This window comes from Fopius arisanus, unplaced genomic scaffold (genome assembly GCF_000806365.1).
Source record: "Fopius arisanus strain USDA-PBARC FA_bdor unplaced genomic scaffold, ASM80636v1 scaffold00112, whole genome shotgun sequence".
Classification (NCBI taxonomy): domain Eukaryota; kingdom Metazoa; phylum Arthropoda; class Insecta; order Hymenoptera; family Braconidae; genus Fopius; species Fopius arisanus.
This window is the reverse complement of record NW_011887851.1, coordinates 125,021-151,843: the sequence shown is the minus strand read 5'-3', so window position 1 is coordinate 151,843 and position 26,823 is coordinate 125,021. Positions and strand designations below refer to the sequence as shown.

Genomic DNA, 26,823 nt, shown 5'->3' with positions numbered 1-26,823 from the left:
AGATCAAATGCACAAATGTCGATTTCACAACAGCAGAACCCATATCTCGACACAGCTGAGGTCTCCACCAAGAAAATATATTTCAAAAGAACGTGGCCGGAGGTGAAATGCAACGGTATATTCCAAGTCTTGTCACCCGACGGTTCGTATCGCACAGTCCCTACTTTCAACCCCTTGATTTTTGGTCAAAGAAAAATAATTGCCTCCTAATATCGCACTGCAACTCTTGTCTTTCATCTTTAGTCTGGAATATCGATTCCTGCGAAACGCTCAGCGCTCATCAAATATACAACTGATAATTGCTGCAGTGAAGATACCTTGTAAGTTACATTCAAAGTGAATATAAAATTGCTGCATTTGACGAATCGACTTCGTTATCGTTAGACGTTTTATTTCCCTCTTGGCGTCGGAGACTCTCTTTGGCATGGAGAACATCTTCAATCGCTCGTACTATCAACTTACCAAACGAGGTCTACAATGTATCGGACATTGGCCGTTTCAGTCGGTGAAGAAGCGGAGATTTTTGAGGTGTTTAACTTATATTTTAGTTACTACCATAGTCGTACCCAAAGTAAGTTTATAAATATCTTATAATTAAGTCATGCAATTTTTTCTACAGAATTTGAGATAATATCCGCTTTTTTATACTAATTCATCATTATCGCGGAATCTGTTTTTAATAACAAATTCATTTGACACTTTTGTCAATCATTGGGACACAAAGATTATGCGATAATAAATGACATTGAAATTTTTTGAATCTCCGTGTAGTGAATTTCAGGAATCAGATAGAAATATAGTGTGCTATGATTGTTTGTTTTTTGGATTACAGATAATCAAGCTAATTGAGTCGTTGCATGATTGGGATATTGTAATCGAGTGTTTACCTATGCTTGGATGTCATACGATGGCTCAAGCTAAATTTTTCAACTGGATAATAATGGAAGACCATGTAATTTCCCCCGTTTCGTTGCTATCATTTAACTACAATGAAGATAATTATTTGATTATTCTATCAGATGAAAAAATTATTCTTAACTATCAAAAGGGATTGGGAGAGTTTGAAATTGGAATGTGACTTCAAAATACTACATGAGTGGTCAGACCAAGCACGACGTTTAAATATTTTTTATGCAAGTACTGAAATTTTATAAATTTTTTCACGTTCTATGAATTTTGTAGAGGAGTAATTACATTTTCCATTCGCCTATCGGATCAGTCGGTGGCGACTAAAATAATGATTATAAACTAATGGCACTTCTCCGCTTAATTCCAATTAATGTTCGACAGTTTTTGAAAATTCATAGTTTTTTATGATTTCTGGTCATTATCATTCACAGCATCCCTCTTTGGGGTTCTACTTGTTTATTTTTCTTCACCTTCAGTCCCAAAAATATTGGATCTTTTACATCCACTGAATGAGACACGTCCACGAATATTCCTCTATCAAACGGAATTCTTCATCGATCAGGACAAATATTACGTGTATCTACTGATTCATTCTTATGTGACGGTGGCTCTTGCTTTAGCCTACATAGTAATTTGCGATAATTTATTCACAACTTTCGTTAATCATGCTTGTGGAATGTTTGAAATTCTGAAGTAAGATCAGCCAAAAGCCAAGAGAAAGTGCACACAACTCTATATTTACTGTTCTTCAGATTACATTTAGAAAGATTGCATATAAAGGCAGGTCAAGATCGGAATGATCCATCGAATAATTTACAATTAATAAAAAACTTGAAACACTGTTCTGATCTGCAAACACAAATTCTCAAGTAAGTGGCGTTGAGTAACTAATCATTAAAAATATTCCATGAATGACTATTCAATGACAGCTTTGTGGACAATCTGGAGTCCTCGTATAATATTGCACTTCTGATTATTGTTGGAGTAAATATCTTGACAGTAGTGCTCACTGGGATGACAGTAAGTATCCATAATCATCAAGCATAATCCACGCTGTTCTAAGATGAAAATTTGTGATGATTATTTAAGGCGATAATTAAAAAATCTCACCCAAATGAGATGTCCAGGATGGCATTCGTCAGTGCAGGCGCCCTTTGTCATCTCTTTTGGATCAGCTGGATGGGGCATGCCCTCCAAATACAGAGTGAAAAAGTCTTCTTATCAGCGTTAGAATCCTCATAAGTTTATCATGTCAATAGTTCCTTCATTTAATTACATTGACTTTTAGACAACTCACATCATCAAATATTCTTCTGGTTTAATTTTCAGTTATCAAAGTCGATGGTACGACATGCCTTGGCGATTGCAGCTGATGATTATTCCCATCATGATGAGAAGTTTAAGACCTTGTCAATTAACAGCAGGAAGAGTCTACATAATGTCCATGGAAAGCTTTGGGAACGTGAGGAGACAATTTTCATTTTAAATTAAGAGTTGGCAATATTGGGAAATATAATGACGTAATTTTTTAGGCTTTGAGATTAATGATGTCTATCTTCACGGTTTTTAATTCAATGCGATGAATGTTTATTGACAATTGACTCATGGATATTTAGGGTGCATTGGAACAATCGTTACTTCTATAGTAAATAGAGGTATCAATCTTGCAATACATTCATCGAAGTGATCATGGGATCTTTGAATACCATTATGTCAATGAAATTATAGTTTTCGAATTTTGGCGCAGCGATATTTATCGCAGATAATATGCGCATGACACTCTTCAAGCATTTATAAATAATATAAAGGTACTCACCAATAAACAACCATTTTGAGTATTGGAGATCATGCAAATGTATTAATCCTATAAATTGTAAGAGCCCCGAAATACATTGGTGAAGTCGCTCATTGAATTTCTTCGTAAAAATTGGTGTTGGCGCTTAGAAGGTAGATCAAATGCACAAATGTTGATTTCACAAAAGCAGAACCCACACCTCGATACACCGGATGTCTCCACCGAGAAATGATATTTCAAAAGAACGTGGCCGGAAGTCAAATGCAACGGTATATTCCAAGTCTTGTCACCCAATGGTTCGTATCGCACAGTCCCTACTCTTCAACCCCTTCATTTTTGTTTAAAAAAAAATAATTGCCTCCTAATATCGCACTGCAACCCTTGTCTTTCATCTTTAGTCTGAAATATCGATTTCTGCGAAACGCTCAGCGCTCATCAAATATGCAATTGGTAATTGCTGCAGTGAAGATACTTTGTAGTTGCATTCAAAGTTGCTTTAAAGTGAATATAAAATTGCTGCATTTGACGAATCGACTTCGTTAAGGGTAGACACTTAATTTTCCTCTGGGTATCGAAGACTCTCGTCGACATGCAGCACGTCTTTGATCGCTCGTACTATCAGGTTACGAAACGAGGTCTTGAATGTATCGGACATTGGCCATTTCAATCGGCGAAGAAGCGGAGATTTTTCAGGTGTTTAACGTATATTATAGTTACCACCATAGTTATGCCCCAAGTAAGTTTATAAATATATATTTTTTCATACTAATTTGCAATTAACATGGAATTTTATTAATAACAAACACATCTGCCGCCATTATCGTACTTTGCGACTTCCATAATATTACACGAAAATAAATATTCAACAATAAATTACATGGACTATAGATAATCAAGCTAATTGAGTCGCTGCCTGATTGGGAAATGGTCATCGAATGTTTACCTGCGCTCGGATGTCATACTATAGGCCAAGCTAAATTCTTCAACTGGATAATAATGGAGGACCGTGTAATATTCCTCGTTTTGTTGTTATAAATTAGAACGAAAATGATAAATAATAATGGGAATTATGATTGATTATTGTCATTCTTTCAGATGAAAGAATTATTCTTAACTATCAAAAGGGATTGGGAGACTTTCAACTTGGAACGTGACTGCAAAGCACTGCAGGAGTGGTCAGAGCGTGCACGGCGTTTAAATATTTTTTATGCAAGTACTAAAATTTCATCACAGTATTCTCATTCCATGAATTTTATAGAGGAGTGACGATATTGATATAATATGATAATTATTATAAACTATCAGCACTTCTCCATTTGATTCTAATTAATTTCCGACGATTTTCGAAAATTCTTCGTTTGCTATGATTTCTGATTCTTATTATTCATAGCATCCCTCTTTGGGGTTCTACTTGTTTATTTTTCTTCACCTTCTATCCCAAAAATATTGGATTTTTTTCAACCTCTGAATGAGACACGTCCACGATTGTTCCTCTACCAAACGGAATTCTTCATCGATCAAGACAAATATTATGTGTATCTACTGTTTCATTCTTATGTGACGATGACTGTTTCTATATCCTACATAGTGTTTTTTGATAATTTATTTGCAACTTTCGTTAATCACGCTTGTGGAGTGTTTGAAATTCTGAAGTAAGATCCACCAAAATCCATGAGAACGTGCACACAACTCTATATTTACTGTTCTTCAGATTACACGTAGAAAAACTGCATGTAAAGGCAGATGGAAATCGGGGACATCCATTAAATAATTTTCAAATGATAATGAAGAACTTGAAACACTGTTCTGACTTGCAAACACAAATTCTCAAGTAAGTGTAAGTAACTAATCATTAAAAATATTGCATGAATTACTATTCAATGACAGGTTCGTGAAAGATCTGGAGTCCTCGTATAATATTGCACTTCTTATTATTGTTGGAGTAAATATCTTAACAGTAGTGCTCACTGGGATGACAGTGAGTATTCATAATCATCAAACATAATCATTCACGCTGTTCTAACATCTGTGTAATTAACATCTGTGATTATTATTCAAGGCTATAATTAAAAAAACTGAGCCAGGTGAGATGCTCAGAATGGCATTCGTCAGCGGAGGCGCTCTTTGCCATCTCTTCTGGATCAGCTGGTTGGGGCATGCCCTCGAAGTGCAGAGTGAAAAAGTCTTTATCTCAGCGTTAGAACCGACATGAGTTTATCATTTCAATAGCTCTTTCATTTAATTACATTTATTTTTAGACAATTGACGTAATAAAATATTCTTTTGGTTTAATTTTTAGTTATCAAGGTGAATGGTACGACATGCCTTGTCAATTGCAGCTGATGATTATCCCCATCATGATAAGAAGTTTGAGACCTTGTCGATTGACAGCAGGAAAATTCTACATAATGTCCATGGAAAGCTTTGGGAACGTGAGACGACAATTTCCATTCGAAATTAAGAGCCGGCAATATTGTGAAATATGACTTAATTTTTTAGGCATTAAAAATGATGATATCGTCGTTCACGGTTTTGAATTCAATGCGATGAACATGTTCATTGACAATTGACTCATGAGTATTCAGGGTGCATACACAAAATCGTTAGTTTTATAGCAAATACAGGTATCAATGTGCCAGTATATTTATCGAAGTGATCGTGGGATTATTGAATATTATTTTTCATGGCATTATGTATTAATAATAATCCTAAGGTGTAAACTAGAAGGCTGAAAAAGGATTTCAGTGGAGAAAGGTAGATATAAAAAGTTGTCACTTCGATTATATCATTCGGTTGTTTATCTCCTCTGTCATAGGATAGATAATATAACGATACTTCAGAGGAAGAGGAAGGCAAATGGAGGAGATAAAATTGCGATCATTCTTGGAGAAAAATAATGACAAATAAAATGATATAATGCAACGTTGATTTGAATTCTCATTAAGCACTATCACTGGATTTGTGAATGAATCACCTCTCGTTTTGAATTTTTCCATTTGGCAAATAATCACTTGATACGTTATCAATCTCTGATAAATTCTCGGTCCCATATTGACGGTTGAGGTCATCCAACCACGATTTAATTGCATCACTGTGGATTATCCCAAGTTCCTTTAGGTACGTATATCTCATTGGTTCCAGCAAGTTCCTCTCATAATTATTCAATACTTCACGACGAGTTCTCTTCGACCGACGATTACTCGATATCGAAGAATGTCTTTTTTCATCAACTGGAATAATCCGAGCACATAGCGACAATACTTTAGGTTTTTTATCAACTCCTTCAGTAATTTTTTCGCTTTTCCTCTTCGCTCGGTTCAGGAGATCAATCTGCTGTTGAGTAGGCGACGGCGTTGACGACACGGGGATTATTGTAGAGATTAGATTTACGAGCGGTGGTTCTGGGGCTAGGGTCGTGGACACTTTCAGGGGTGTCATCCACTCAAAATTATCCCACTCTTTTGGCAGATGATCGAGTGCTGATCTGTCCGTCGTCTGACTTTCAGGAGTCTTTGGTGGAATGAAGAGGATATTTGGAGAATTCTTCTCATCTTTCATTAATTTTCTCTCTAATTTTGATTCCAAAACACTTACTTTCAACGAAATTTCGGTGAGCTGTTTCTGTAAGTTTGTGATAGTCTTGTTGAAGGCCCTGTGAAGACAATTGTTGATGTTTTCACTTGTTGAAACGTTTTTAACAGGTAAACGGTGAGAAGAATTGGGAAGGACTTCTCCGGGGGTGATGAAAAGCATGTGGCCTCCTGGATACTCAGATATTTGAATATTCATTGTTGATACCTCATTGCTAATATTGTCGTCAGGGTCCACAGGAATTCCTCGAGCGAACCCCTCGACTGGGAAGAATGTCCACAAAACTGAAACAGGAGAATAATATTATTTATTTTATCATTAATTATATTATAATTTGTAGTTTTTCCTATTTTTTCAGATTTACCTATCACAACGATCGCCAACTCCATCGTCGACTGACTGACCGACGAAACTATTCCTCGCGTTCATTACGAGCTGATAACAATGGATGTTTGAAAATATATTTGATTCAACATCCGACTGGCTGGAATAAATATATATCATGTTACCAACAACTTGACGACGACTTCACACAAAGCAACAATTTCTAATTCTTGGACGTTAATTTCCGGATAACAGTCGCTAAATCATCTTCAAAATCATGAGTAATATTGGGACATCTGAGGGAGAGTCAGAGAATCCTGGGGGACAATCTGAAGAACCCGAAATTGAAGAGACACTGACACCTGAAACTTATAAAAATCATTACATACATAATGACGACAGTTCCCTTCATCACGTCAAGTTCCTGCAGAATGTTGACAGATATTCTTGGACAGCACGAGGAAGTTGATCCTGAAATCCAGAGAATAAAAAATTTCAAGGTATTCATCGTTTTATGTTCTCAGGTGATAATGAAATGAAAACGAGAAAATTTGCTAACAAGTTCACACAGACCTTCTTCAAGTTCATGAAAAATCTGTCGGACAAACGATTCCTGGAGATTATCAATATGGTAGTGGATCATGCGGACAAATCGGTTGTTTTTTATCGGGCGTCATGCAATGAATTCCTTCAAGACGAGTTCACGCCTAAAGCTCTTCAATTCCATTGAAAGAGCGAATCTGTATTTTCTAGGAGTTTTGCCCTCGGAATTGAGGTACATTTTCTAAAAATTGAAATGATCACTGCCCAATTCTGGGAAATACCTTCTTTCATCATCATTAAACATTTTTCGTTTTTATTCCCGCTGATAAAATTTCTGACTCATTTTTTTATTCTGAACAATATTTACATGATTTTTTTTGTATGCGCTAATTAAATTCATTAAGAAGAGAGAAAATTTTCCTCAAAATTTTTCGTTTACCAAAAGGCAAAAAGAGCATCGTGGCACCTCCTGGCGGGAGAGCAAATAAACTTTTACTTTTTTTTTTTAGAAAAACGCGGAAAACCGCTCCTCCGGCATCACCGAAGTAACAAAACAAAGCCTGAGGCCACAAAAAGTGATTCCCTGATATTTTAAATAAAATTCACTTCAAACCATATCCACGAATTTTGGAGATAATCAAATTTTCTGATTATTGAAGAGTCAATCGATTGCTGCCACATCGCAATTGTCATCGCAATCCTGGTAAATGTAAGGTTATACAATTACATACTGTTTACATTCCATAAATCATCAGTACCTAAATTCTAATTAGTTTCAACAGCTAAAATAAAAGCAAGTGACGTAAAAATGGCAGAAGTGGAGGAGAAAGATATCACAAATTCCCAGATGCATTCCGAAGATACAAATGGTGAGGAGGAATCTCAGGATATAATTCATCTAAATCCTTCGCCATCTCTGGAAGACGACGAGGACACATGTATGAATGAATCGGATAATGGCAGAAAAAGACAGAGGGACGAGAGTCCTGATAGCAAGCCTGAAAGGATTTCCAGAAATCGAAAAAATAGTGAATCAAGCAATAGTACAACTTCCAGCAATGACAAGAGAAAGATCGAGTATGAGACTGATCCTGTGGTGCTGTCCAGAAGACAAAAGGACATTGATTACGGAAAAAATACCATTGGATATGATAGATATATACAAATGGTGCCAAAGTAAGTTGTCATTGATCCGCCATTTTTCATCTGGTCGTTCAATTATTATTGTCTTTACGTAACTGTCCCTTACATTTTTATTTTTTCTATTGATGACTTTGTCTTTAAGGGACCAGAGAAGCAAAGACCAACCAAAAACTCCGCCAAAGCACGTAAAATACAGCAGAAGAGGTTGGGATGGAATGGTAAAACTCTGGAGAAAACAACTCCATACCTGGGACCCACCAGAGACCAAAAAAGACGAGCCTGAAGACGAAAACAAAGAGGATTCCGATGAAACACCCCCGAAATAAAATATCTGATAACTTGTTCCCGGAGAAAAAAGAAAACAACAAAAGCTCGTGTTATCATATAATTATTTTTCAACTTGTCAGGTAGAATTCGTACCTCGTATTTTTCATTAATCAATAATTATAAAGTTTTGTTTACAAATTAAAATATTTGGTATTTAAATGACTTTCAATTTGTTGAGAATTTCTTCTAGAGTTTTGTTAGTGTTTTTCTCCATTTGATCGATTCTCTGCATCAGTCTGGCTTCCATATCCTTAAATTTAGTGTCTATTATTGATGTTAGAGTAGAAAATTCGTTGTTTGTGGAATTTATACTGGCAATTGGTGGGTAAACGGCTGTTGATTCATTCGGTGAGTCATTGTTATTGATGGAAGCTCGATCTTCCGATTCGGCCTCGTTGTCGTTACAACTATTATGTTCGACAGGTAATGTTTTTGTTTTGTCCACAAATTTATGAAAGTATTCAATCATCCCTGGCTCCTTCAGAGCCATCGGGATAGACGTTGGAATACCATTCGACACTTTCTCCACAGATTTATTTTTTCTAGGATGTAATAGCGTTAGAAAATCACTAATTATGTGATTGTAGTCTAATTGATCCAGTGAGGAATTGTCTGGCGGCTTTGAATCCTCCAGAACCAGACGAATCCCATACAGATATAATGAAGACCTTTCATTTTTTACTCTCGTGAACTGAAAGAAATAAATATTGAAAAATCACCTGCCCAATTTTAATTTTTACATCGAGTTATTATCGAAGTTCCAAAAGAAGATAAATTGAGTTCTTCGTTTTTTGTAAATATAAACAGTTAATTGTTTATTTATTTTTAATCACCTTTATGCTGGTTTCCCTCGTAGGTCTATCAAATACAACTCCACCCAAATAAACAGTGCACCCTTCGAACTCATCTATGAATTCCGAAAAAATTGTCGTAGCGTATTCACCACTGTCTTTAAAAATTTCCAATACCTCAGCCTCTGAGGATATTCCCATCCTGACTATTTTCTGACCATTTTTTATTTTTATCACAATTGTGCAAGGCTCGTGTTCAACATCTGATTGAATCTCAATACTCGTGTTTTCGTCTGCAATGTCGTCCAGTGGCATGCTAATAAATTATTAAATAAAAAAAAACATTTCAATTACTCCTACATTCTGAAATGTACATCAATTTGGGGCGAATATTTTGAACAGAAAAAGAGGAGTCAAATGACTGGCAATTTCCAGGCAAAATTTAAAAATATTACAGGCCGACGATTTCCTCCACTCGGAAACAAAAATTAATAGACTATAGGGTAATTGATGATTACCGGTGTTACCTCCCCGAAAAATCCTTTCGATGTACTGTAGTCACTGTATTTTTGAGAGATTTTCCTCCTAGTACATTCCAATTCGATGAAATATCGATGGCATCATCTCTACTTTTTTTTTCTGAGGATTCTAACTCCACTGGAGAACTAGAAACTTTTTCCTCGTCAACGATTACTTCCATGATCCTTAATACTCCGTAATTATCCTTTGAAAAAAAGATTATAACTTCATTAAAAATTAATTAACGATTTATAGGTTATGACAATGAGATATTGATTATTGTATTCCTATTTTATTCGATTAAAGTTAAGACTTAGAGAATACTTACGAGGGCCAAGACTGAAAATTAGAATGTCTTTTTATGCACACATCACCAATAAACTGGACATATTATTCAAACGTTAATTTCCAGCACCGGATGACTATATCTGGAAGCTAGGGAGTTTTCAATAAGATTGCATTAGTTCCTAGGGATTTATGGACCCTAGACAAGAATTCAAATTTTGAATTTTATATTTAATTAAATTGTATAAAGGTAATTAAATGAGAATTTTATATTTCATTCATTGACGTTCCTGAGGTCTCGATGAAAATAGAATAGTTAACGAGATTCAGAATTCGTAGGTATATTTATTATTTATAATGTATCATCATAAATCTTTTAATTACGACGGCTTTCGAATTAAAGGTATTGGATTTTTTCTAGTCGCCCAGAACTCTTCGCGTTTGTGATAAGGAGTGTAGGGATCGTCAACCCAGTACTTGGGTTTTCTCCAGTAAGGCGACACCATTTTGTCCAGCATCCATGACTGAGTCGAGTTGCAAAATACGTGTTGACGAGAACGTCTGGCATTAGCTCCACTTTTTCTCCATCTGCGTCTGTGTCTTCCAGCCTTGGTTCTGATCCAGATTCCCCTAAGTAAAAAAGACACTGATATAAATTTTATATTCATAATCTCTGTAATTTTAATCCTAATAAAATAATAAGAATAAAATATAAGGATGAGAAAATAATAAATTGGATAAATCGGTTTCGTATTGGTACTACGTGAATAATAAATATAAATGTGAATAATTTGTTTTGCCAAAAATGAAAAAATTATTGGATCATGACTTGTTGTTTCACACGTACCAATTCAACCTGTAGAATCTTTTTAAAACCGTTTTAACAGTCTGTCGTTTTCCACTGGATTTTGTCCACTTAATGACAGTACGAGCAGGAGTACATCCATTGAGAACAGTTGTTTCCACAGATTTTCTATCAAAATGAACATCAACTTTGTCATTGAAAAACATATAAGTAGTAAGTAGAAATAATAAATAAACGGTCAGTCAAATTCACATGGGCTCAACTCAAAATGACAATTACCCATTTTCTATAAAACAGTAATTCCTTACGTTAACAAATTTCCGTGAGGACTAATTGGCGATGTTTTAACATTCTGACTGAATCCCTTTGACGACACAACAGAAAAAATTCCTCGACATCCCCCAACAATTGGTTTGAACTCCTGAAGAAAATTTTTTCTTTCAAAAAATCCACATTTCTGTGACTGTCCAATTTCCCCGATAAATCGAGATCGAACAGCAGCTGAAAATAATCACAAACCTAAAATTAAAGTCCACTTCATAACCTCCAAGCCCCATGCCACAAAAAAATTTAATTTCTTAGTGAAAAAAGTAATGATTGTTTCAAATATTGAAAATCATAAGACAAATACCTCTGAGAGTCGCTGAAAAAAATCTTGACAGCATTTTTTAATTCTCGCTACTCATCAGCTGTGGATTTTTCACAGGACAATGATATTTTTTCAATATTAGATCACTAACAATAAAATAAATAAGAAATATCGGAATAGAACCATCAGTGGTGCCCTGGGCGCGGCAAAACGTCAAAAAACGATTGGCGGCGACTCCAGCCCCAAATCAGCTGTTCAGTTCGCTATTCCACTTCATTCCGCCTTTCCCAACAATCTGTTAATATTAAAATAATCCAGCTAATTAACCTCTGGGGCTGTTTCGCTTTTGCCTGTGCCGCCAAACGGCCAAAGCATGTTCCGAATTGGCATTAAATTTTCGTCAAACCCACACGATCGGATAATTAAAGTGAGTCGACAACCTGATCACATTAAAAAATCAACATTAGTATTAATACATAACAATTATCAATCAGTCCTAAATAATATTTTCACCGGAGAATGAAAATGATAATTGAAGAGACAAACCTTGACGATCATTCTCTCCTCTGTGATGACTTGAAAAATAATTTTTATTGTCACATCATGTCTTCATGTTGATAAAAATTAATGTAATTTACGATAAACAATAGTAATGATAACCTAATGTTAAAAGTAGTCGTGAGTTTTCGTGGATGAGTGAAGTTTAGAATTATTGAAGTTCCTCTTACATAAGTATCACGAGGGATTTTGTAATTGGATTGATCAATTTGTTTATTTACAGATTAATAAATATGGATACACGAGACTTTATGGTGCCACGAGGTCGAGGGATGTTCAGCCATGGAGGAGGCGAGGGAGAGAGTGAGTGTCTGGGAATTTCAGTGATTAGTTGGGGTTGATTTTTTAATGACTTGGATTTGATGACATTTCAGGCAACAGAGGGATGTCAGGGTTATCGTGGCACAGACGAGGGCTGGATATTCATCGGAGGCACCTCGGAGGTATTCATTCTTTTATTGTGATGTGTTCAATGGTTTTTCATCATGGAGAGAATTTTGTGATTTAACAGTGGAAAAACTGGTGGCAAGGGGCTGTTATTTCTGGGATCTATAACCTTGGGGACGGTAGGACTCCTAGCACTCGCTAGAAGTAATTCAGACATCCGGGCGCAGCTGGAGGAATGGATACCAGGGACTGATAAAACTATCAAGGTCATTTTTCAAGAGGAGGCATCCTATTTTGATCAACTGTGTGAATTCTTTGAGAATTTAAAACAGAGGTGAATTAATATTCAACTTATTTATTCATTGATTTTTCACATAAACAATCATAATAATTGCATTATACCATTTTTTCTCTTCAATTTCAAATCATTTTTTTAAATCGGTGGTCAACTGTCCATAAAATATCTTTTTTTTCTAACAGTTCATTTTATTTATAATAAATATTCTCGTTTATGTGATGGTCAAATTATATTACATCTGTATTCCATTTTTAAAGTGTTATTGATGGAGTATTTGGTGATGGAAATCCAAAAGTAGAGAAGAGGAGCGATGATAAAGCAGGTCAGAAAGAAATACCATGTGCTACCTGTGACAACTACACACGTGAGATCCATTATCCTCTTCCTTCTTTCCATAATAAAAATTTTAATCCTATTCAATAGTATCCAATCGACTTGTACCCATTAATTACTTCATTAGAAAATGATTCTTTTCCCCATTACCTAATCGATATGTCAATTAATATTTTGATAAAGCCGTCATGTCAAGTCGGTGTGAATGTGCCCTAAAAGAAATCTCACAGGCTTTGAGTTTAGACAGCTATCTTTTTATTTCGCTGGTATTTTTATTCGGTTAATAATCAGAGGAAATAATTAACATTCAGCTCCAAAGCCCTCATTCGAGCCATTGGTTAAAACAAAAGAGCCGGTCGTTAACGATTCGTATGCAGAGATCCGCCAGAGTGAGGACAAAGGAAAGAAAATTCAAGTTGGTGGGTAATGAACTCTCTAAAAGCACTAAAAACTATGTTCAATCATCGCTTCGCCTCAAAAAGAGTATTAAAATAATTTAATTGTTTATGCAGTTGTGGAAAAGCCCTCGATGCCTAAGAGAGAAGTTCCTGAAGAGCTAAAGCCGAATAATCTCGTGGAACTCGAAGCTTTTTGTGGAGAGGCAGCTAGCCGAGCCATTGCAGCTTATCAAGAAGCTACAAAAGCCATTCATAATTATAATCAGGATGTTGTGAAGGTTGTGGAGACAGGGAGTGGTGCACCTGCTAATATTGGAGCTCCTGTTTGGCAGAGGTGAGAAATATATATTTTTTAAGAATGGATTAGTCGAATTTCGGTAAATAAATTGTTTTATGACCTGGCGCTGAGGATTTTCGCTGATAATTACAGTAGATTAATTTAACTGTATGGGGTAATTATTTAGATTGAAAGAAGCGACGGAGAAGAGAAAACATGCCATCCAGGAAGCAGAATTGAATGCAACCGAAGCCATTCAAAATCTGAAGCGTCTCTCAAATTTAATCGACGATCCGCAGTTCGACGCACCGCCGGTCGTGAAATCCGCTGCGCGTAGAAACGTCAAGAAGATAATCGAGGACGTTGACGAGGCGAAAAAGAAATACGACGACGAGGAGGGATCGGCAAATATCACTGAAAAATACTGGAACAAAGTCAAAGCAGCCAGGGAGAATTTCAACGAGGAGCTCCAGATATTATTCCCAAACATCAATATTCACGAGAAAAGTTTCAGCGTTAATGAGGAGGCCTTCGATATCTTTGTCCTCTACATGTATAATAGGGTTAATTATTTGCAGAAGGAGTTGGATAAACTAGAGGTACGTGGACAGCGAGATGATGTTGAAAATAATGTGGAGTTTTTGATATTTCCTTTTTCCTCGTTTTAATCGAACATTTAATTCACTGGATTAATTTCCGATTCTTTCTAGAGCATTGATGGCGCAAGATTAAGAGCGGCCATGAAATCCAGCGGGGATTTAGCCTCGGAGGATAAATTGAATGAACTCATTTGTCGTGAAGTTAACAAGGAGAAGAGAATTCTCGTGGAAGAGCTGGATAAGAAGGTAAAGTACATGATTTACTGGAAGAAATCTATTCAATTGTCATTGTCCTGAGTGATAGAAATTTTATAAATGGATAATTGAATTTTTCTAGTTGTTGGCTGAGCGAAAGACTTTTGAAGAAGATATTCGCCGACAGCTGAAGCTTCAGGCGCAGGTGAATGCCGATCACTTGAAGGAGATGCTTGAAATAAAGGAGAAGGAGGCACAGCGGTTGATAAATCGTGCAGCTAGTGAACAGGCAGAGGCTGAGTCCATCAAGTATAAAACCCAGCTGGCAGTCATTGTTGGTAGATTGCGAGGACTGGATGAGGCACTCAAGCGTGAGTACTCCATTTAATATTTTTCATTGACGCATTAAGGAGCATTTAATGACACAAAAATAAAGGGAGATGAATTTTTAATGGTATCGGTGTTGGCTATTATTCATTTGAACTGCGCTGGGATAATTCAGCCTATTTATTCCGAGTTTTATCTCTCTGACATAATTACTATTTCCCCTGGAGATTATTTGAAATATCATGAAGCGCGAGGACGGGTCTAAAACCAAAAACTTAAAAAATTAATGGCCAGAATTTTAAGAGTCAAACAGAGGATAAGAATTTCGGATTTATCGAATGCTTCCAATCAAAAGGAAAAAATGAAAAATTCATTCTGTTAAAGTTCGCCTGAGCGAGGATAAAGGTGCCTGCGATGCCCAGATGCTGTGGGCAGCATGTCAAGCCCTGGGAAGAGCTATAAAAGTCACAGCTACAGGAACACCAAGTGACAGGCCAGTGAGACCACTCGAGGCTGAAATAAATGCTATCTCCAAAGTAGCACGTGAGAACACTTTCATCTCGATAAAATCCTCAAATCCTCAAAACAAATGACAATTTTTCCTTTCATTTTATTAAAAAAAAAAGTATTTATATGGGAGAATAAACCCAACGATAAGACCACTTTACGAGAGAACATTGAGAAGACAATCCGATTAGTGGAATGTAGGGGGTGGGATTTAGAATGAAATGGCTGTGGTTCTTGCGGAGATGTTTCACGAGATTTTCTGGATTTTTACAGCCAAGAACGATGCACTGGTTAAGGCGACACTTGATGGAATACCTGAAGAGGCGGTCAAACGCGGAGTTTTCCCAGAGGATGCACTCCGAGAACGATTCCTAAAGGTCTTTATCGAATTTATCATTCATTTACTCAATTTAGGACAATTAAGAGGTATTTTAAGACGTTTTAGTGTCGAGCAATTGAATGGTGTTCATTGATTATTGGGTATTGATTAGGTACACCTGGAGGGAATAAATGGTGACAAGACTATTGTTGCTTATCACACGTCAAATTCTATTTATAATTAAACGAAATACTTAACTCGATCTCCCTCACTCATGATGGAGTAATAATTAATGCTAAGCAATAAAGTCCAATTATTTTATTTATTACATAAGTGGCAAGTAAATAGATGAATAAAAATTCAGCAACCGAAATCCGAAGTATGTCAAATGAAAATCAATAATTCACGAGGTAAACCTCCGAGTTATTTCGAGAATTTGAATCCCTCAGTACCTATTGTTTCGACAGTTGTTACATAAAACTTTAATTTCTCCATAAAAGCTCATGTATTTTAATGAATTCGCTGATGGAGTTTCGTAACTGTCGAGTAAAATTCATTAAAAACTTACGTAAATAATTGAATTGCTGAAACTCAGAGTGCTCGTAATTTCCACAGGCATTACTTAATCTTGTATTTTATTCTATTGGTGTACTGTGGATATCCATCCCCTTGAATTTTAACTCGTGACGATGATCCACTCGAAAGTAAATAACTAGTGACTTTGATTGATGAGTGATTGATTCCAGGTGGAGCACATGGCAAGACGTCTCGCCCTTGTACCTGCCGAAGGCGCTTCCTTACCCATATATCTGCTGAGTTACTTACAGAGTTTTCTCCTGGTTAAAGCGATCAGTCCGATATCAAAGAGTGAACTATCCGATGAACCCATTGACGTCAGCAAATTGGATACATACGACGTGTTGGATCGCGCCAGGTGGCAATTTATCATTTATCTTTGTGGTAATTTTCGATGTGCTTGTTAATTTATTGATCAATAAAAATTGCAGGTATTGGTTGGATCGCGGTGATTTTAAAATGACTCTCAAGTACATGAATCTACTCAAGGGCGCATCGAGATCAGTCGCACGAGATTGGATGAATGAGACTAGAATACTTTTGGAGACACAACAGGCTGTTGATACGCTCATGGCGTACGCAGGTGCTATTGGCCTTGTATTTCTTGGTAGGGGTGACACTAAGGTTTGTTCATTATCCTTTTGATATTTTATTGAGGTATTGTCAACCTTTCAAACTTCGGGAACAATAGTAATTAATCCCTTGTGATTTCATTATATCTCAATGCAATGACGAATTGTAATTTTGTTGAATATAATGTGTCACGTGGAGTTTTAAATAAATTTGAGTCAATGGTCGATTGTACTTGGAGTTTGAGGTATTGATAATATCTTGATCTCAAATTTCTGCAATTGTTCTAGTTTAGAAAAATATTCATGAATTCACGAATTTTCAAAGGTGAAAGAATATTTTTTTTTTGCATAAATTCGACAGGATTTTCATTCGACCTTATTTCCACGCTGATCGATTCCACTCAAAATACAAATGAAACCAACTAAAGAATTCGACGTGCTCAATCACAAAATCTGAGGATTCTCTACAGTTTCTTTAATTCTCTTATTCTTACAGAATTAACAAGTGGAATAACTGCAGACTCACTCCCCATTATTGCCACCCGATGCTGCTCCCTCGTCCATACGTGCATTTTCAATGCATCGACGTCTTTTTTTATTAGTAATGAGACTCTGCTAGGGATGAATAACTAGGACAACGTAAATTGAGTAACAAAAATAAAATACATTGTTCGAATTTCTCATTGGTGGTGGAATAAAATTTGGACGTTCCTGGTCTAGTTCTCTTGGCCTAGTCCCAGGAGCTTGCAGAGGAATTCCACGTGCATCCAGTACATCCAACCCTCTGGAGGATCGTGTTACATGTTCTGTTGTAAAATAAATAAACTGATGGAGACGAACAATGGAATTTATAAATAAAAAACGAATTACATTGTTTCCTGAATTTTCATTTTTCGAATTTCCACTCCCCCCACGTGAAGAACCAGAATCAATACAAAATGATTAATTAACAATATTTATGACTGTTCCATTAATTTTTGAATATTTAATTTAAAAAATGGCCTTATGAGATGAATCACTGGGGGAATTATAATTTTGAGTCATTACTCGTTTTTAATTCATTGAAATAATTTATCAATACGACTATTTATGGAGAATTGAAAAGATATATTTCTGTGATGGTAGGGAATTGTGGAAATAATGACATCTGTGAATGACGAATCCCTGAAAAAACATCCCCGGAAAAAATATCCCCGGAAAAAATATCCCCGGAAAAAATATCCCCGGAAAAAATATCCCGGAAAAAATATCCCCGGAAAAATTATCGCCAAGAAAAATTCTAATATTTAATTCTTAATAATAAATATTTAAAAATCCTAATTTTAATAATTTACAAAATGCATTTTAGAAAAAAATTTCTTTATTTATTATGACATATAAAAGGGTTAAGGGTTCGATTCCCCATGAAAAAAAAATCTTTTTTCCTTTTCTCAAATTTTCATTTAATGTGGTATGTGGGGAGTGGGAGGGGGCCCCCTGGACCCCCCTCTACGCCCCCCCACCTCTGGAAAAATATGTACATAAAAAAAAGGGTGACAGAAATGAAATGTATGATTGAGGGGATATTTTTCCGGGGATATTTTTTCCGGGGATATTTTTTCCGGGATTTTTTTTCCGGGAAATTTTTTCCGGGGATATTTTTTCCGCCACCCGTGAATGACGCAGCCCCCGTTGTTCATCGTATTTCATTATCTGGCATTTATTTGGAATTCTCTTGTTATCATTCGTGCATTCGTCGTGATTTGACAGATGTTTACATCCATTGATTTCCGATCGCCTCGTTTTTTTTTTTTTTACATGAATTACAATCCACATCACTCGAGTACTTTTGGTCATTGACGCTTTTTGCCAGTGGCACTTGTCGAAGAATCAGCATGCTCTGTGACAAATTTCATAGACAGCAGAGCGTACTAATTCTAAAACGAGTGGTTTGACATATTTTCCCCTAGTGAATAATTATTCAATGATTAAACAATGGATCCACGTGCGCGGGATATTTCATCGTAACAAATAAATCCTGAAAAGAAAATTCTATTAGATAGAAAAAAAGGAGATAACAGATCAATAAAAATTCAGGGATTAACGGATCGATTTTTTATTGCGGCTTTCTATTATAAATGTACAATTGTTACGATACATGAGTGATAGTTTTTTATTTAATCGTTTTATATGACAAAACCGAGAATATCTCAGGGGAAGTGAAGGTTTTTTTCTTGTCCCCGAATTCGTTTCGTTCTCTTTTAAAAATCCAGTGATGATTCAAATCGTTTGTTTCCATTTTCTTTTGATCGTCCTGTTTCAATGGTTTTTTTTATCGTTTATTGTATCTTTGTACTATTTTCAATCGCGTTTATCACGTCCATTTTATTTTCCTTTTATTCAGTTTCTGTGGGAATTGATGGGGTGTATCTATTCAAATGTATAATGGGGGAAAATGATGGAAATGCAATTGCGTTACGGTCCGTTAATATATATATATATTTTTTATATTTTCTGTCGAATTACGAAGAAATACCAAATAGGATTTGAGTAATTGTGTGGTAAGGGGGATCATTTCCGGAAGGTGAACCTCCAGTTATCAGAAATATTTCTCTAGGCAGTTGTTCTGTCTAAAGAGAGAAAAAAATCCTAAAATTGTCATTACAACACTTGTAATATAATATTTTAACAATGATTGTTCTTCACGGTGAGAAGAATAAGTGAGTTAATAAATAATTAGATGCTTGAAGTGATCTTCCTCCCACACAGCCTCGAGTTAACGAAGGATTAAGATTTTTAAATCTATCTAATATATCTATTATTTATAAAATACGCGTTCTGACTTTCAAATAAATCAATCTCATTCATTCAATAATAACTTTTGATATTCTCCAATAAAATTTGATTAACAGTATGTAATACTATCACAAGCGAGTCTTCATACGCAAAACTATCGGTAATAACAGACTCGATACTATACTCGAATGTTATAGCATAATTGTTCACTTATTATTCTCATCAATAAATTTATGATTTTATCAATCGAGCATGTTGGTAAATCCTAGTGAAGCAATAATAATTAATGTTTTATTAATGTATAATGATATTCAGTTTATTCAATTTTTTTCATCGCTTTAATTTACTTCGAATTCCTTAAAAATTTATCAAGTTATTATCTGAGAAAATGCCAATAATCCAGTGTAATCGGTTGATCATCAATTAATACAGTCGATTTTTAGTGCTGATTGATGATATTTTTATTAACAATTGCTTTTCCTGCCGTTACTCCAAGTATTAATAAGTAGATAATTCATTAGCAATTGGTAATAGTAACGATAACAATATTTTTTCTTTTTTTGTATAATATTTATGAATAGCAAGACCTCAATAAGTGGTTTATGTGATTGTGGAGCCGAAAAAAAAATCTGTTCATTATTTTTTTTTCTCTTGTCAACCAAGTCTTCACCTTTTACCACTCGGCTCATACTGTCCTGATTCGTAAAATATATGTGTATGTAAAAGTGGAGTATATCGGTCAAATAGCTATATATTCATGCATCATTTAGATTTTTTCACTTTTTCGTTAAACGTCTTTCCTTTAACTGGAGCGGCAAACGAAGAGGAATGGCGGTAAAAATGGCACAAGGATAATAAATGGATATATACGAAGTTCATATACAGAGAAAAATGAATCGTCTCTCCGCACTAACGGAAAAAAGGGAAATTGATGTAAATGGAACAAAAAGAAAAATTGAAAATTGAAGTACCGCTCGCAGGAAACAGGGAATTCCATTATGACGGAGAGATGTTATTTTTGTATTATTGAATAAAAAAATGAGTCGGCTGCGCATTTTTTTTTCAATTGACCTAGATTTTTTTCTACCCTTCGGGCCTTAGAAAAACTATTTTCCGATTTTTTTGCCGATTTTTTTGACCACCCACTTGGCAGATACGATTTTTTAATTCAGAAAAAAAATATTGCATTCAAAACTCGATGATATATTGCAAATAATCCCTTCAAAGCGCTATCATTAATATTATTATTGTTATTATTATCATTCTTGTTTATTCACTCGAGGATAAAATGAAAATTTCATTTGTTTGCGTTATTTTCATGGCAATGTGGAGTGAATTTTTGTTTGAATTTTCAATTTTTCAATCTGAACGAATGTTGAAGCGATACTGCGAATAATTAAATAGTAAAAATTACCGTGTCCATAGGAAAAAATGACGACAACATCCTTTATAGGTAAACGCTACCGTGGATCATAGTATATACTTCACGATGTATATAAAAGAATAAATAAATAAATAATAAAATAACATGTTTTAAATCGAGTTCAATCCAATAATGACGAAATTAAAAACTCAAATTACGACGTTCAACTCGTAAATTCTGTAAATTTCGTAAATTCGTAAATTTCGCGGTTGTAATTACGAGTTACAATTACTAAGAAATTATTAATTGAAACTCTAATTACACAATCATAATTCCCGACGAAAAACAAGCGTAATTAACAAATTGAGATGATTTCCTTTTAAAATTCTCCCTCTGAAATAATAATTACAACATAATGTTGTAATTGCTCACGGATAATATGTGCAATGGAGGGTATATAATTACCAAAGTGCATAATAATAATTACATTGTCCAATGGAAGACACTGAATTCCGATGTTCGATTCCATGTCCAATATTTATTGACCTCCGGTAACGCTTACTATTACGGATTTTCACGTGGATATTTTTTTACTATCGAATTATCTCCGCCAGGAAAATGTAGGAATTGAAATCTTCATTAGCCATGAAGTCGACCAGCGATAAGACCCAAGGATGCCATCCAGAGTGTACCACCGTAAAAGCTCGAAGTACCGCGATTACATCCATCATCTTGGCAGCAGTAAGTCCGGGTGCCCCATACCTCTGCAAAATATCCCAAACCAAAAGATTCAATTTTATTACCCAAAATTTTTTTCTACAAAATATTCAATAAATTACGATATAACTAAAAAATTAATTTAGCACATAATTAATAACGGCTAATAATTAATAATAAAGAGCAATAAGAGAATATATTAATAATATTTAATAATTAGGAATACATTTCCCATTGGCCTGATATAACTGGGGGAATCCCAAAAATTTATATTATCCGATAATCATTTAATAATCAATAATAATGATAACAATAAATCAATGATATAATTAATTATTAATCATTGAAAATAATAATTCAGTGGATATCTCCAGTGGCAATAGACTTGCCTCTGCTGATTAATCTAGTCTAATCAAAAATTAATAATTTCGCGAGACAAATTGAATGAAATTCCCCTGGTGGATGTGTTCTGGCATTTCCCTTGAAATTTTCGCACTTTTCGTAACTGATTTATCTCTAGCTCAGTGTTTCCCATCACTAGAATAGAAAATTCGGTTGGACACTTTGACACAGGGCAACATAAAGAACGAAAAAAAGGGGACACGGTGAAACCAAAGTGGAGGAGAAAATGTAGATAGTGGTATTGGCTCTCTTTGCATCGTGTGGTAATCAGAAATCGATTGAGTTCGTTTTATACTCCCAACATTTTTTGAATAAACCAGTGAGAAGGATCAAAAGCATCTGCTTCAGCTTCATTCCCCATGACCATCCAACTCTTCTTCGTTTCTCATGATGCCTCTCTCAATGCCCATGACCCCTCGACCTCTTCCAATCCATTTTCCATCCTCCAAGTACTAATATTTCTTCTTCATGTACTTCATGACACAGAGTGAGAGAGAGAAATTCGTTTTCCCGAGTTATTGTGAGGGCTGCCAAAAAAGTTATAGCATCGAGTTTTCAAACCCTATTCATGGATTATTTTAAGCCCTTCCATCACCAGCCACTTCTATGTACTCCAAATATATAATATATTCACTGACAAAAAGCAATATCATCAAAAACTTTTTTTTATTGTTGTTTTGAGTATTGTATTTATATTTATTATTCATGAATTTTATATGACTTAGCAGATTTTTTTGATAACAAAATTGAGGAGAGAATTATTGTCGTTGGAAAAATTTTGAAAAAAAATTTTAACATGAGGAAAAGTTGATAACGGAAATAAATAAAATAAATATTGTATTGTAGAGATTTAGTAATCCATTAAAAGACAGGTCCAGCAAACGCAATAAAAATGTAAATCCAGTGGATTTTATATGCGGTTATTAAAAAATTCAGTGATGCATGAATTGCAAAATGAAATTAATCGTTATATACCCAAGATATTATGAGATGCACACGTGATTTACAGGTTCTCGGGTATTTCATGCATTTTCATTAGGTATTCGTTAAAATTTCTCATTCACCTAACGAGGGAATTTATTTAGCCGGAAAGTGAGAAACGAGAGGCACCAGTGGTTTGGAGAAGATGAAGAAAAAGGAGATGGAGTCGAGACTCATTTATTCACCGAACCATCTGTTTCCAAATTGTCGGACAATCGTCGGCAATTGAGAGCCATTACTACTGTGATATACATTTTCAGTCTCGTAAAATAACCGCTGAGACCAATCCCCGTGATACCATTATCCAAATTCCATGTGAGACAAGTTCCCCCAACGACTTATGTATTAAGGGAATGGCTCTAGGCGAAGTTGATGTTCGCCAACTCCAAATTCCCTCCCTATTTTACCTCACACCTGAGCTATTCCAGTCGAAATCTATTTTTCACATTGATAAAATAGTGTTATCCGATACAAGGGCTAAATTAATTATTCACGTGCATCGGATAAAATTTATCGACACAGTGTGCAAAGTGACATTTTCCGCACCGAGGGCTTGGGAAATCGATAATTATGAAGAGAACTTTGCGACATTTATATTTATTATTATTTTTAAAATAGCAAATGATTCTGGTAATTTAGAGTTTTTTTATTCGCAAGTTTCCCCCACGACAATTGATTGCTGGAAATTGTTATTAAAAAATAAAGATATGAATTCTATTATTCGTTGCGCCGAGATACTCAGGGAATGCCAGTAATGGATATGGTGACAAATATTTTTATCCTCAAAAAGAGGTAAAAGTGGTGAAATGCTTTTCAAATGCTTTTAGTGAGTCACAAACACCGATTAAAGTTCAACATTAAATGTATGATGTTAAATTGAAAAACGATGAACTTCTCGGGACTGTTTTTGAATTCTCGGAGTTCGTGAATAATTCATTTTAATTACATTTTGTAATAGTTTTCTTTTCAATTCTTTCATCATAACGCGAAAGACATTCTCCGGAAATGTATGAAATATATATTTAATGTCTCAAGGAATTAGGACACTAACGTCAACTTTAAGACACTATTTCTCATCCTAAAAAGATTTCCTCTCGCGAATAAAAATAATTGTCCAGAATAATTTATAACATACATTAACATTAACAAAAAGTTGAGGAGATGGGAATGCAAAATTCTCCATTAACGAATCCACTAACTTCCTGAATATTTATTTAATATTCATTAAATCGGTGATCAAGCATGAGAAACTCATTTTTCTTTATTTCCAAGATGAGAACTGAGAGATTCAGTGAGAATTTCAATTTAAAATTGAACTCCAACACCTGAAAATTTCTCGAAATGTCTGACATTGTAAGATGCATCAATAAAATGAAGTTACCACCTGCAGGGACTGTAAATTTTCCTCCATCCTCCTCGGCCCTCATGAAATAATAAAATTGATTGAACCTCAGATGCCGTCACTGAATTCTTCATGAACTAATTCACCACTTGGTTCAACTCCACCCTCACCTCCACCCGAATATCTCAAACACTGAATCAGAAATCAAATCAATACATACTCTGCCCCTCCCTCTCCCCCTATAAACAGACTTCCAACAAGAAAATAAATTAAAGTAAACAAAAATAGAATAAAATTAGATCTCAAATAATAACTGCAAACAATTGTTTTCCAGCATAAGTAATTTTCCAAGCAAGACATGTCCGAGAAGATTTCCCATTTTTCCAAATAAATTGTTTAAGTAATCCATTTACTTTAACCGCTGGCTATTTTATATATGATAAAAAAATAATAACAAAAGGAGAATGAATGAGATTGAGTGTCGAGTGGGAAAATTTTTTTTTCGTGTCGACGAAGGGAAAAAATGAGGATCACAATGGTGGAGGAGAAATTCTGGAAGAATGGGGGCGAATCGATTTGTTTGTTATGTAAATTTGTTTATCTAGTCCTGGGGTCCGAGTCTTCTGTTAAATAATCCGTTTCTCTCATTGGGAAATAACAAGAGGGAGACGGAAGTGAGACTGTCTGTCCCAAATCTCGGATGCCTCCCGACACAGGGATAAAGTACATTTCAACGGTTACATGTACATGGTAGATGCACTTGTATGTACCTAGTAAATATACTGAGGGTGAGGGGAGGAATTTCGTATAACGTCTCAACGTCAAAAGCTCGGAAAAATCCGGGGCTTTTTATTCACTGGGGCATCCTGTCATTCCCTTACAGTTCTCTATACAAAATCCCATAAAATTTGTCAGAGAAGATTCAGTCAAAATTACACTTGAAATTTCAAAATCATGAGGTCTTCTCACTCGATCGATTAATGATCGATTTTTGAAAGAATCGATCATTCCAACATCGATACTCGATTTTTATATCGATCACTCGAATCGATATTTTTCGATTTCATCGATTCATAAATTATCCCTGGATATGAATATTCTATTTTTATTAATATTTTATTTATAATACTTATTTATAATTTATATCATAATTAAAATTCATAAGTCATCAGCAACTTTGAAAATTTGAAAAACATGTTTTCCGGTGAATTATTAATTTTCATTGAATTTTCATTTTTAATCGATTACAAATTACATATACATAATTATAAAATTACTCACCCTTTTCTACACAGCTATTTACGCAATCTCGAACTGTAGAAACTTCGCTCACGTATTTCTGAAAGAAAAATAATTAGACTAAATATAATGCAGTAGATTGTGATAATAATAATAAATTTCGAGGGTGAAATTACCACCATCATGTTTAATTGATAAGAAACGAGTGGAGAGTGGTGAGTTATCAGATGGAAAAGCTAGTGTTGATTTTTTTTTTTAAACAAATGAACATGATGACCTCAGAATAATTTAGAATATGATGCACGGAATGTCGTAAACACTTGTTCATTAGTCCGCAGTGTAAACTGCACATGCAATTTAATAAAGGAGTACGCATACGGCAATAACTCGAATCGCTCATGTGTGAATGTAATTTTAGGAATAGGTATATACAATGGCAGGTAGTTTCCAAAGTGTCTAACCTTCGATTTAACGCTTCTGTAAGGTACACATGTGCCTCCATTCCAGAGTTACGACTTGTTCTACGAACCAATCTGTTTCTTCGCTCTAGCAAGATTCGATTTATTCTCACGAGAAAGACATTTTTGCACTTGTCGTATTAAACTGGAACTTTTGACGAATAATCATCATCATGATTCAAGAAGAAACATGATAATTATTGAAAATTGTTAAAAAATTTTTGGCATATTTAGCAACGGATATAGTTTGAACCAGTGGTGCTAACATAAAAGGAGAGGAAGAAAATCTATATTGAAATTGAAATGATATAAAAGGGATGAGCCAGGGCCTTGGCCACTTCACTATTGATTAACTATCCTACATTTCCCTTGATTTCCATTAATTCCTGGTGATTTCCTTCCTGATTTCCTGATTTCCTCACCGAGTGGTTCACTAATCTGCACAAATTCTCATTTCACACCTACCATTTGCACTATTTAAAATATCTGCACCCTTACATAATATAATACGAGACCTACTGCGCATTACCCGTGCGCCGAATTTGAATTTGGTGGTTCGAGTTGACCAATGAGGAATTA

The 26,823-nt window shown here is 35.1% G+C and overlaps 9 protein-coding genes across 18 annotated transcripts in view; 5 read left to right on the top strand and 4 right to left on the bottom strand.

Moving 5' to 3' along the window:
- Positions 1-424: 424 nt before the first annotated feature.
- LOC105271560 (uncharacterized) lies at positions 425-1,669 on the top strand. Its single transcript, XM_011313170.1, has 4 exons — positions 425-571; positions 833-952; positions 1,020-1,137; positions 1,341-1,669. Exons 1-4 carry the CDS (start codon positions 425-427, stop codon positions 1,604-1,606), a joined length of 651 nt encoding a protein of 216 aa, XP_011311472.1. The 3' UTR covers positions 1,607-1,669.
- LOC105271559 (uncharacterized) lies at positions 1,609-2,587 on the top strand (the record flags this gene model as incomplete). Its single annotated transcript, XM_011313169.1, has 5 exons — positions 1,609-1,778; positions 1,839-1,929; positions 1,999-2,135; positions 2,239-2,371; positions 2,442-2,587. Coding segments are annotated over 5 exons (582 nt in total), but the record flags the coding sequence as incomplete, so codon positions are not given.
- Positions 2,588-4,187: 1,600 nt separating this feature from the next.
- On the top strand, positions 4,188-5,271 carry LOC105271523 (putative odorant receptor 85e). Its single transcript, XM_011313104.1, has 6 exons — positions 4,188-4,356; positions 4,416-4,535; positions 4,592-4,682; positions 4,764-4,900; positions 5,004-5,136; positions 5,204-5,271. The coding sequence occupies exons 1-6, from the start codon at positions 4,268-4,270 to the stop codon at positions 5,252-5,254; spliced, it is 621 nt and encodes a 206-aa protein (XP_011311406.1). The 5' UTR covers positions 4,188-4,267; the 3' UTR covers positions 5,255-5,271.
- Positions 5,194-7,283, bottom strand: LOC105271524 (uncharacterized). 5 transcript variants are annotated; one of them, XM_011313107.1, is made up of 4 exons: positions 7,193-7,281; positions 6,805-7,090; positions 6,660-6,730; positions 5,194-6,579 (listed from the first exon to the last, which is right to left on the bottom strand). In XM_011313107.1, the coding sequence occupies exons 3-4, from the start codon at positions 6,682-6,684 to the stop codon at positions 5,675-5,677; spliced, it is 930 nt and encodes a 309-aa protein (XP_011311409.1). In that variant the 5' UTR covers positions 6,685-6,730; positions 6,805-7,090; positions 7,193-7,281; the 3' UTR covers positions 5,194-5,674. The 5 variants fall into 5 exon arrangements, with proteins under 5 accessions (XP_011311409.1, XP_011311411.1, XP_011311408.1 ...); XM_011313109.1 differs by lacking the exon at positions 7,193-7,281 and having other exon boundaries at positions 5,194-6,214; positions 6,299-6,579; positions 6,805-7,151; XM_011313110.1 differs by having other exon boundaries at positions 6,491-6,579; positions 6,660-6,779; positions 7,009-7,090; positions 7,193-7,283.
- Positions 7,284-7,295: 12 nt separating this feature from the next.
- On the top strand, positions 7,296-8,794 carry Slbp (Stem-loop binding protein). Of its 4 annotated transcripts, none has more exons than XM_011313113.1 (4): positions 7,296-7,394; positions 7,672-7,865; positions 7,945-8,338; positions 8,448-8,794. In XM_011313113.1, the coding sequence occupies exons 3-4, from the start codon at positions 7,971-7,973 to the stop codon at positions 8,629-8,631; spliced, it is 552 nt and encodes a 183-aa protein (XP_011311415.1). In that variant the 5' UTR covers positions 7,296-7,394; positions 7,672-7,865; positions 7,945-7,970; the 3' UTR covers positions 8,632-8,794. The 4 variants fall into 4 exon arrangements, with proteins under 4 accessions (XP_011311415.1, XP_011311416.1, XP_011311413.1 ...); XM_011313114.1 differs by having other exon boundaries at positions 7,936-8,338; XM_011313111.1 differs by having other exon boundaries at positions 7,672-7,871.
- LOC105271527 (uncharacterized) lies at positions 8,677-10,385 on the bottom strand. Of its 2 annotated transcripts, XM_011313115.1 has the most exons (4): positions 10,271-10,385; positions 9,951-10,147; positions 9,466-9,739; positions 8,677-9,323 (listed from the first exon to the last, which is right to left on the bottom strand). In XM_011313115.1, the coding sequence occupies exons 2-4, from the start codon at positions 10,121-10,123 to the stop codon at positions 8,787-8,789; spliced, it is 984 nt and encodes a 327-aa protein (XP_011311417.1). In that variant the 5' UTR covers positions 10,124-10,147; positions 10,271-10,385; the 3' UTR covers positions 8,677-8,786. The 2 variants fall into 2 exon arrangements, with proteins under 2 accessions (XP_011311417.1, XP_011311418.1); XM_011313116.1 differs by lacking the exon at positions 10,271-10,385 and having other exon boundaries at positions 9,942-10,033.
- Positions 10,386-10,552: 167 nt separating this feature from the next.
- Positions 10,553-11,803, bottom strand: mRpL35 (mitochondrial ribosomal protein L35). The gene is made up of 4 exons (XM_011313103.1): positions 11,664-11,803; positions 11,341-11,533; positions 11,075-11,200; positions 10,553-10,857 (listed from the first exon to the last, which is right to left on the bottom strand). The coding sequence occupies exons 1-4, from the start codon at positions 11,695-11,697 to the stop codon at positions 10,608-10,610; spliced, it is 603 nt and encodes a 200-aa protein (XP_011311405.1). The 5' UTR covers positions 11,698-11,803; the 3' UTR covers positions 10,553-10,607.
- A 99-nt stretch (positions 11,804-11,902) lies between these two features.
- Mitofilin (inner membrane mitochondrial protein mitofilin) lies at positions 11,903-17,850 on the top strand. 2 transcript variants are annotated; one of them, XM_011313102.1, is made up of 15 exons: positions 11,903-12,048; positions 12,403-12,482; positions 12,554-12,622; positions 12,691-12,900; positions 13,122-13,186; positions 13,509-13,616; positions 13,710-13,929; positions 14,060-14,471; positions 14,583-14,717; positions 14,809-15,037; positions 15,378-15,536; positions 15,774-15,877; positions 16,566-16,753; positions 16,827-17,019; positions 17,464-17,850. In XM_011313102.1, exons 1-15 carry the CDS (start codon positions 11,995-11,997, stop codon positions 17,467-17,469), a joined length of 2,232 nt encoding a protein of 743 aa, XP_011311404.1. In that variant the 5' UTR covers positions 11,903-11,994; the 3' UTR covers positions 17,470-17,850. The 2 variants fall into 2 exon arrangements, with proteins under 2 accessions (XP_011311404.1, XP_011311403.1); XM_011313101.1 differs by having other exon boundaries at positions 13,122-13,228.
- Positions 17,851-21,369: 3,519 nt separating this feature from the next.
- The window catches only part of LOC105271519 (uncharacterized), a 28,592-nt gene continuing 23,138 nt past the window's right edge, over positions 21,370-26,823 (bottom strand). The window contains exons 3-4 of the mRNA XM_011313100.1: positions 25,829-25,886; positions 21,370-21,869 (exon numbers count right to left, since the gene is read on the bottom strand). Coding sequence (XP_011311402.1) covers positions 21,745-21,869; positions 25,829-25,886 — 183 coding nt within the window. The 3' untranslated portion in view covers positions 21,370-21,744. The remainder of the gene's footprint in view (positions 21,870-25,828; positions 25,887-26,823) is intronic.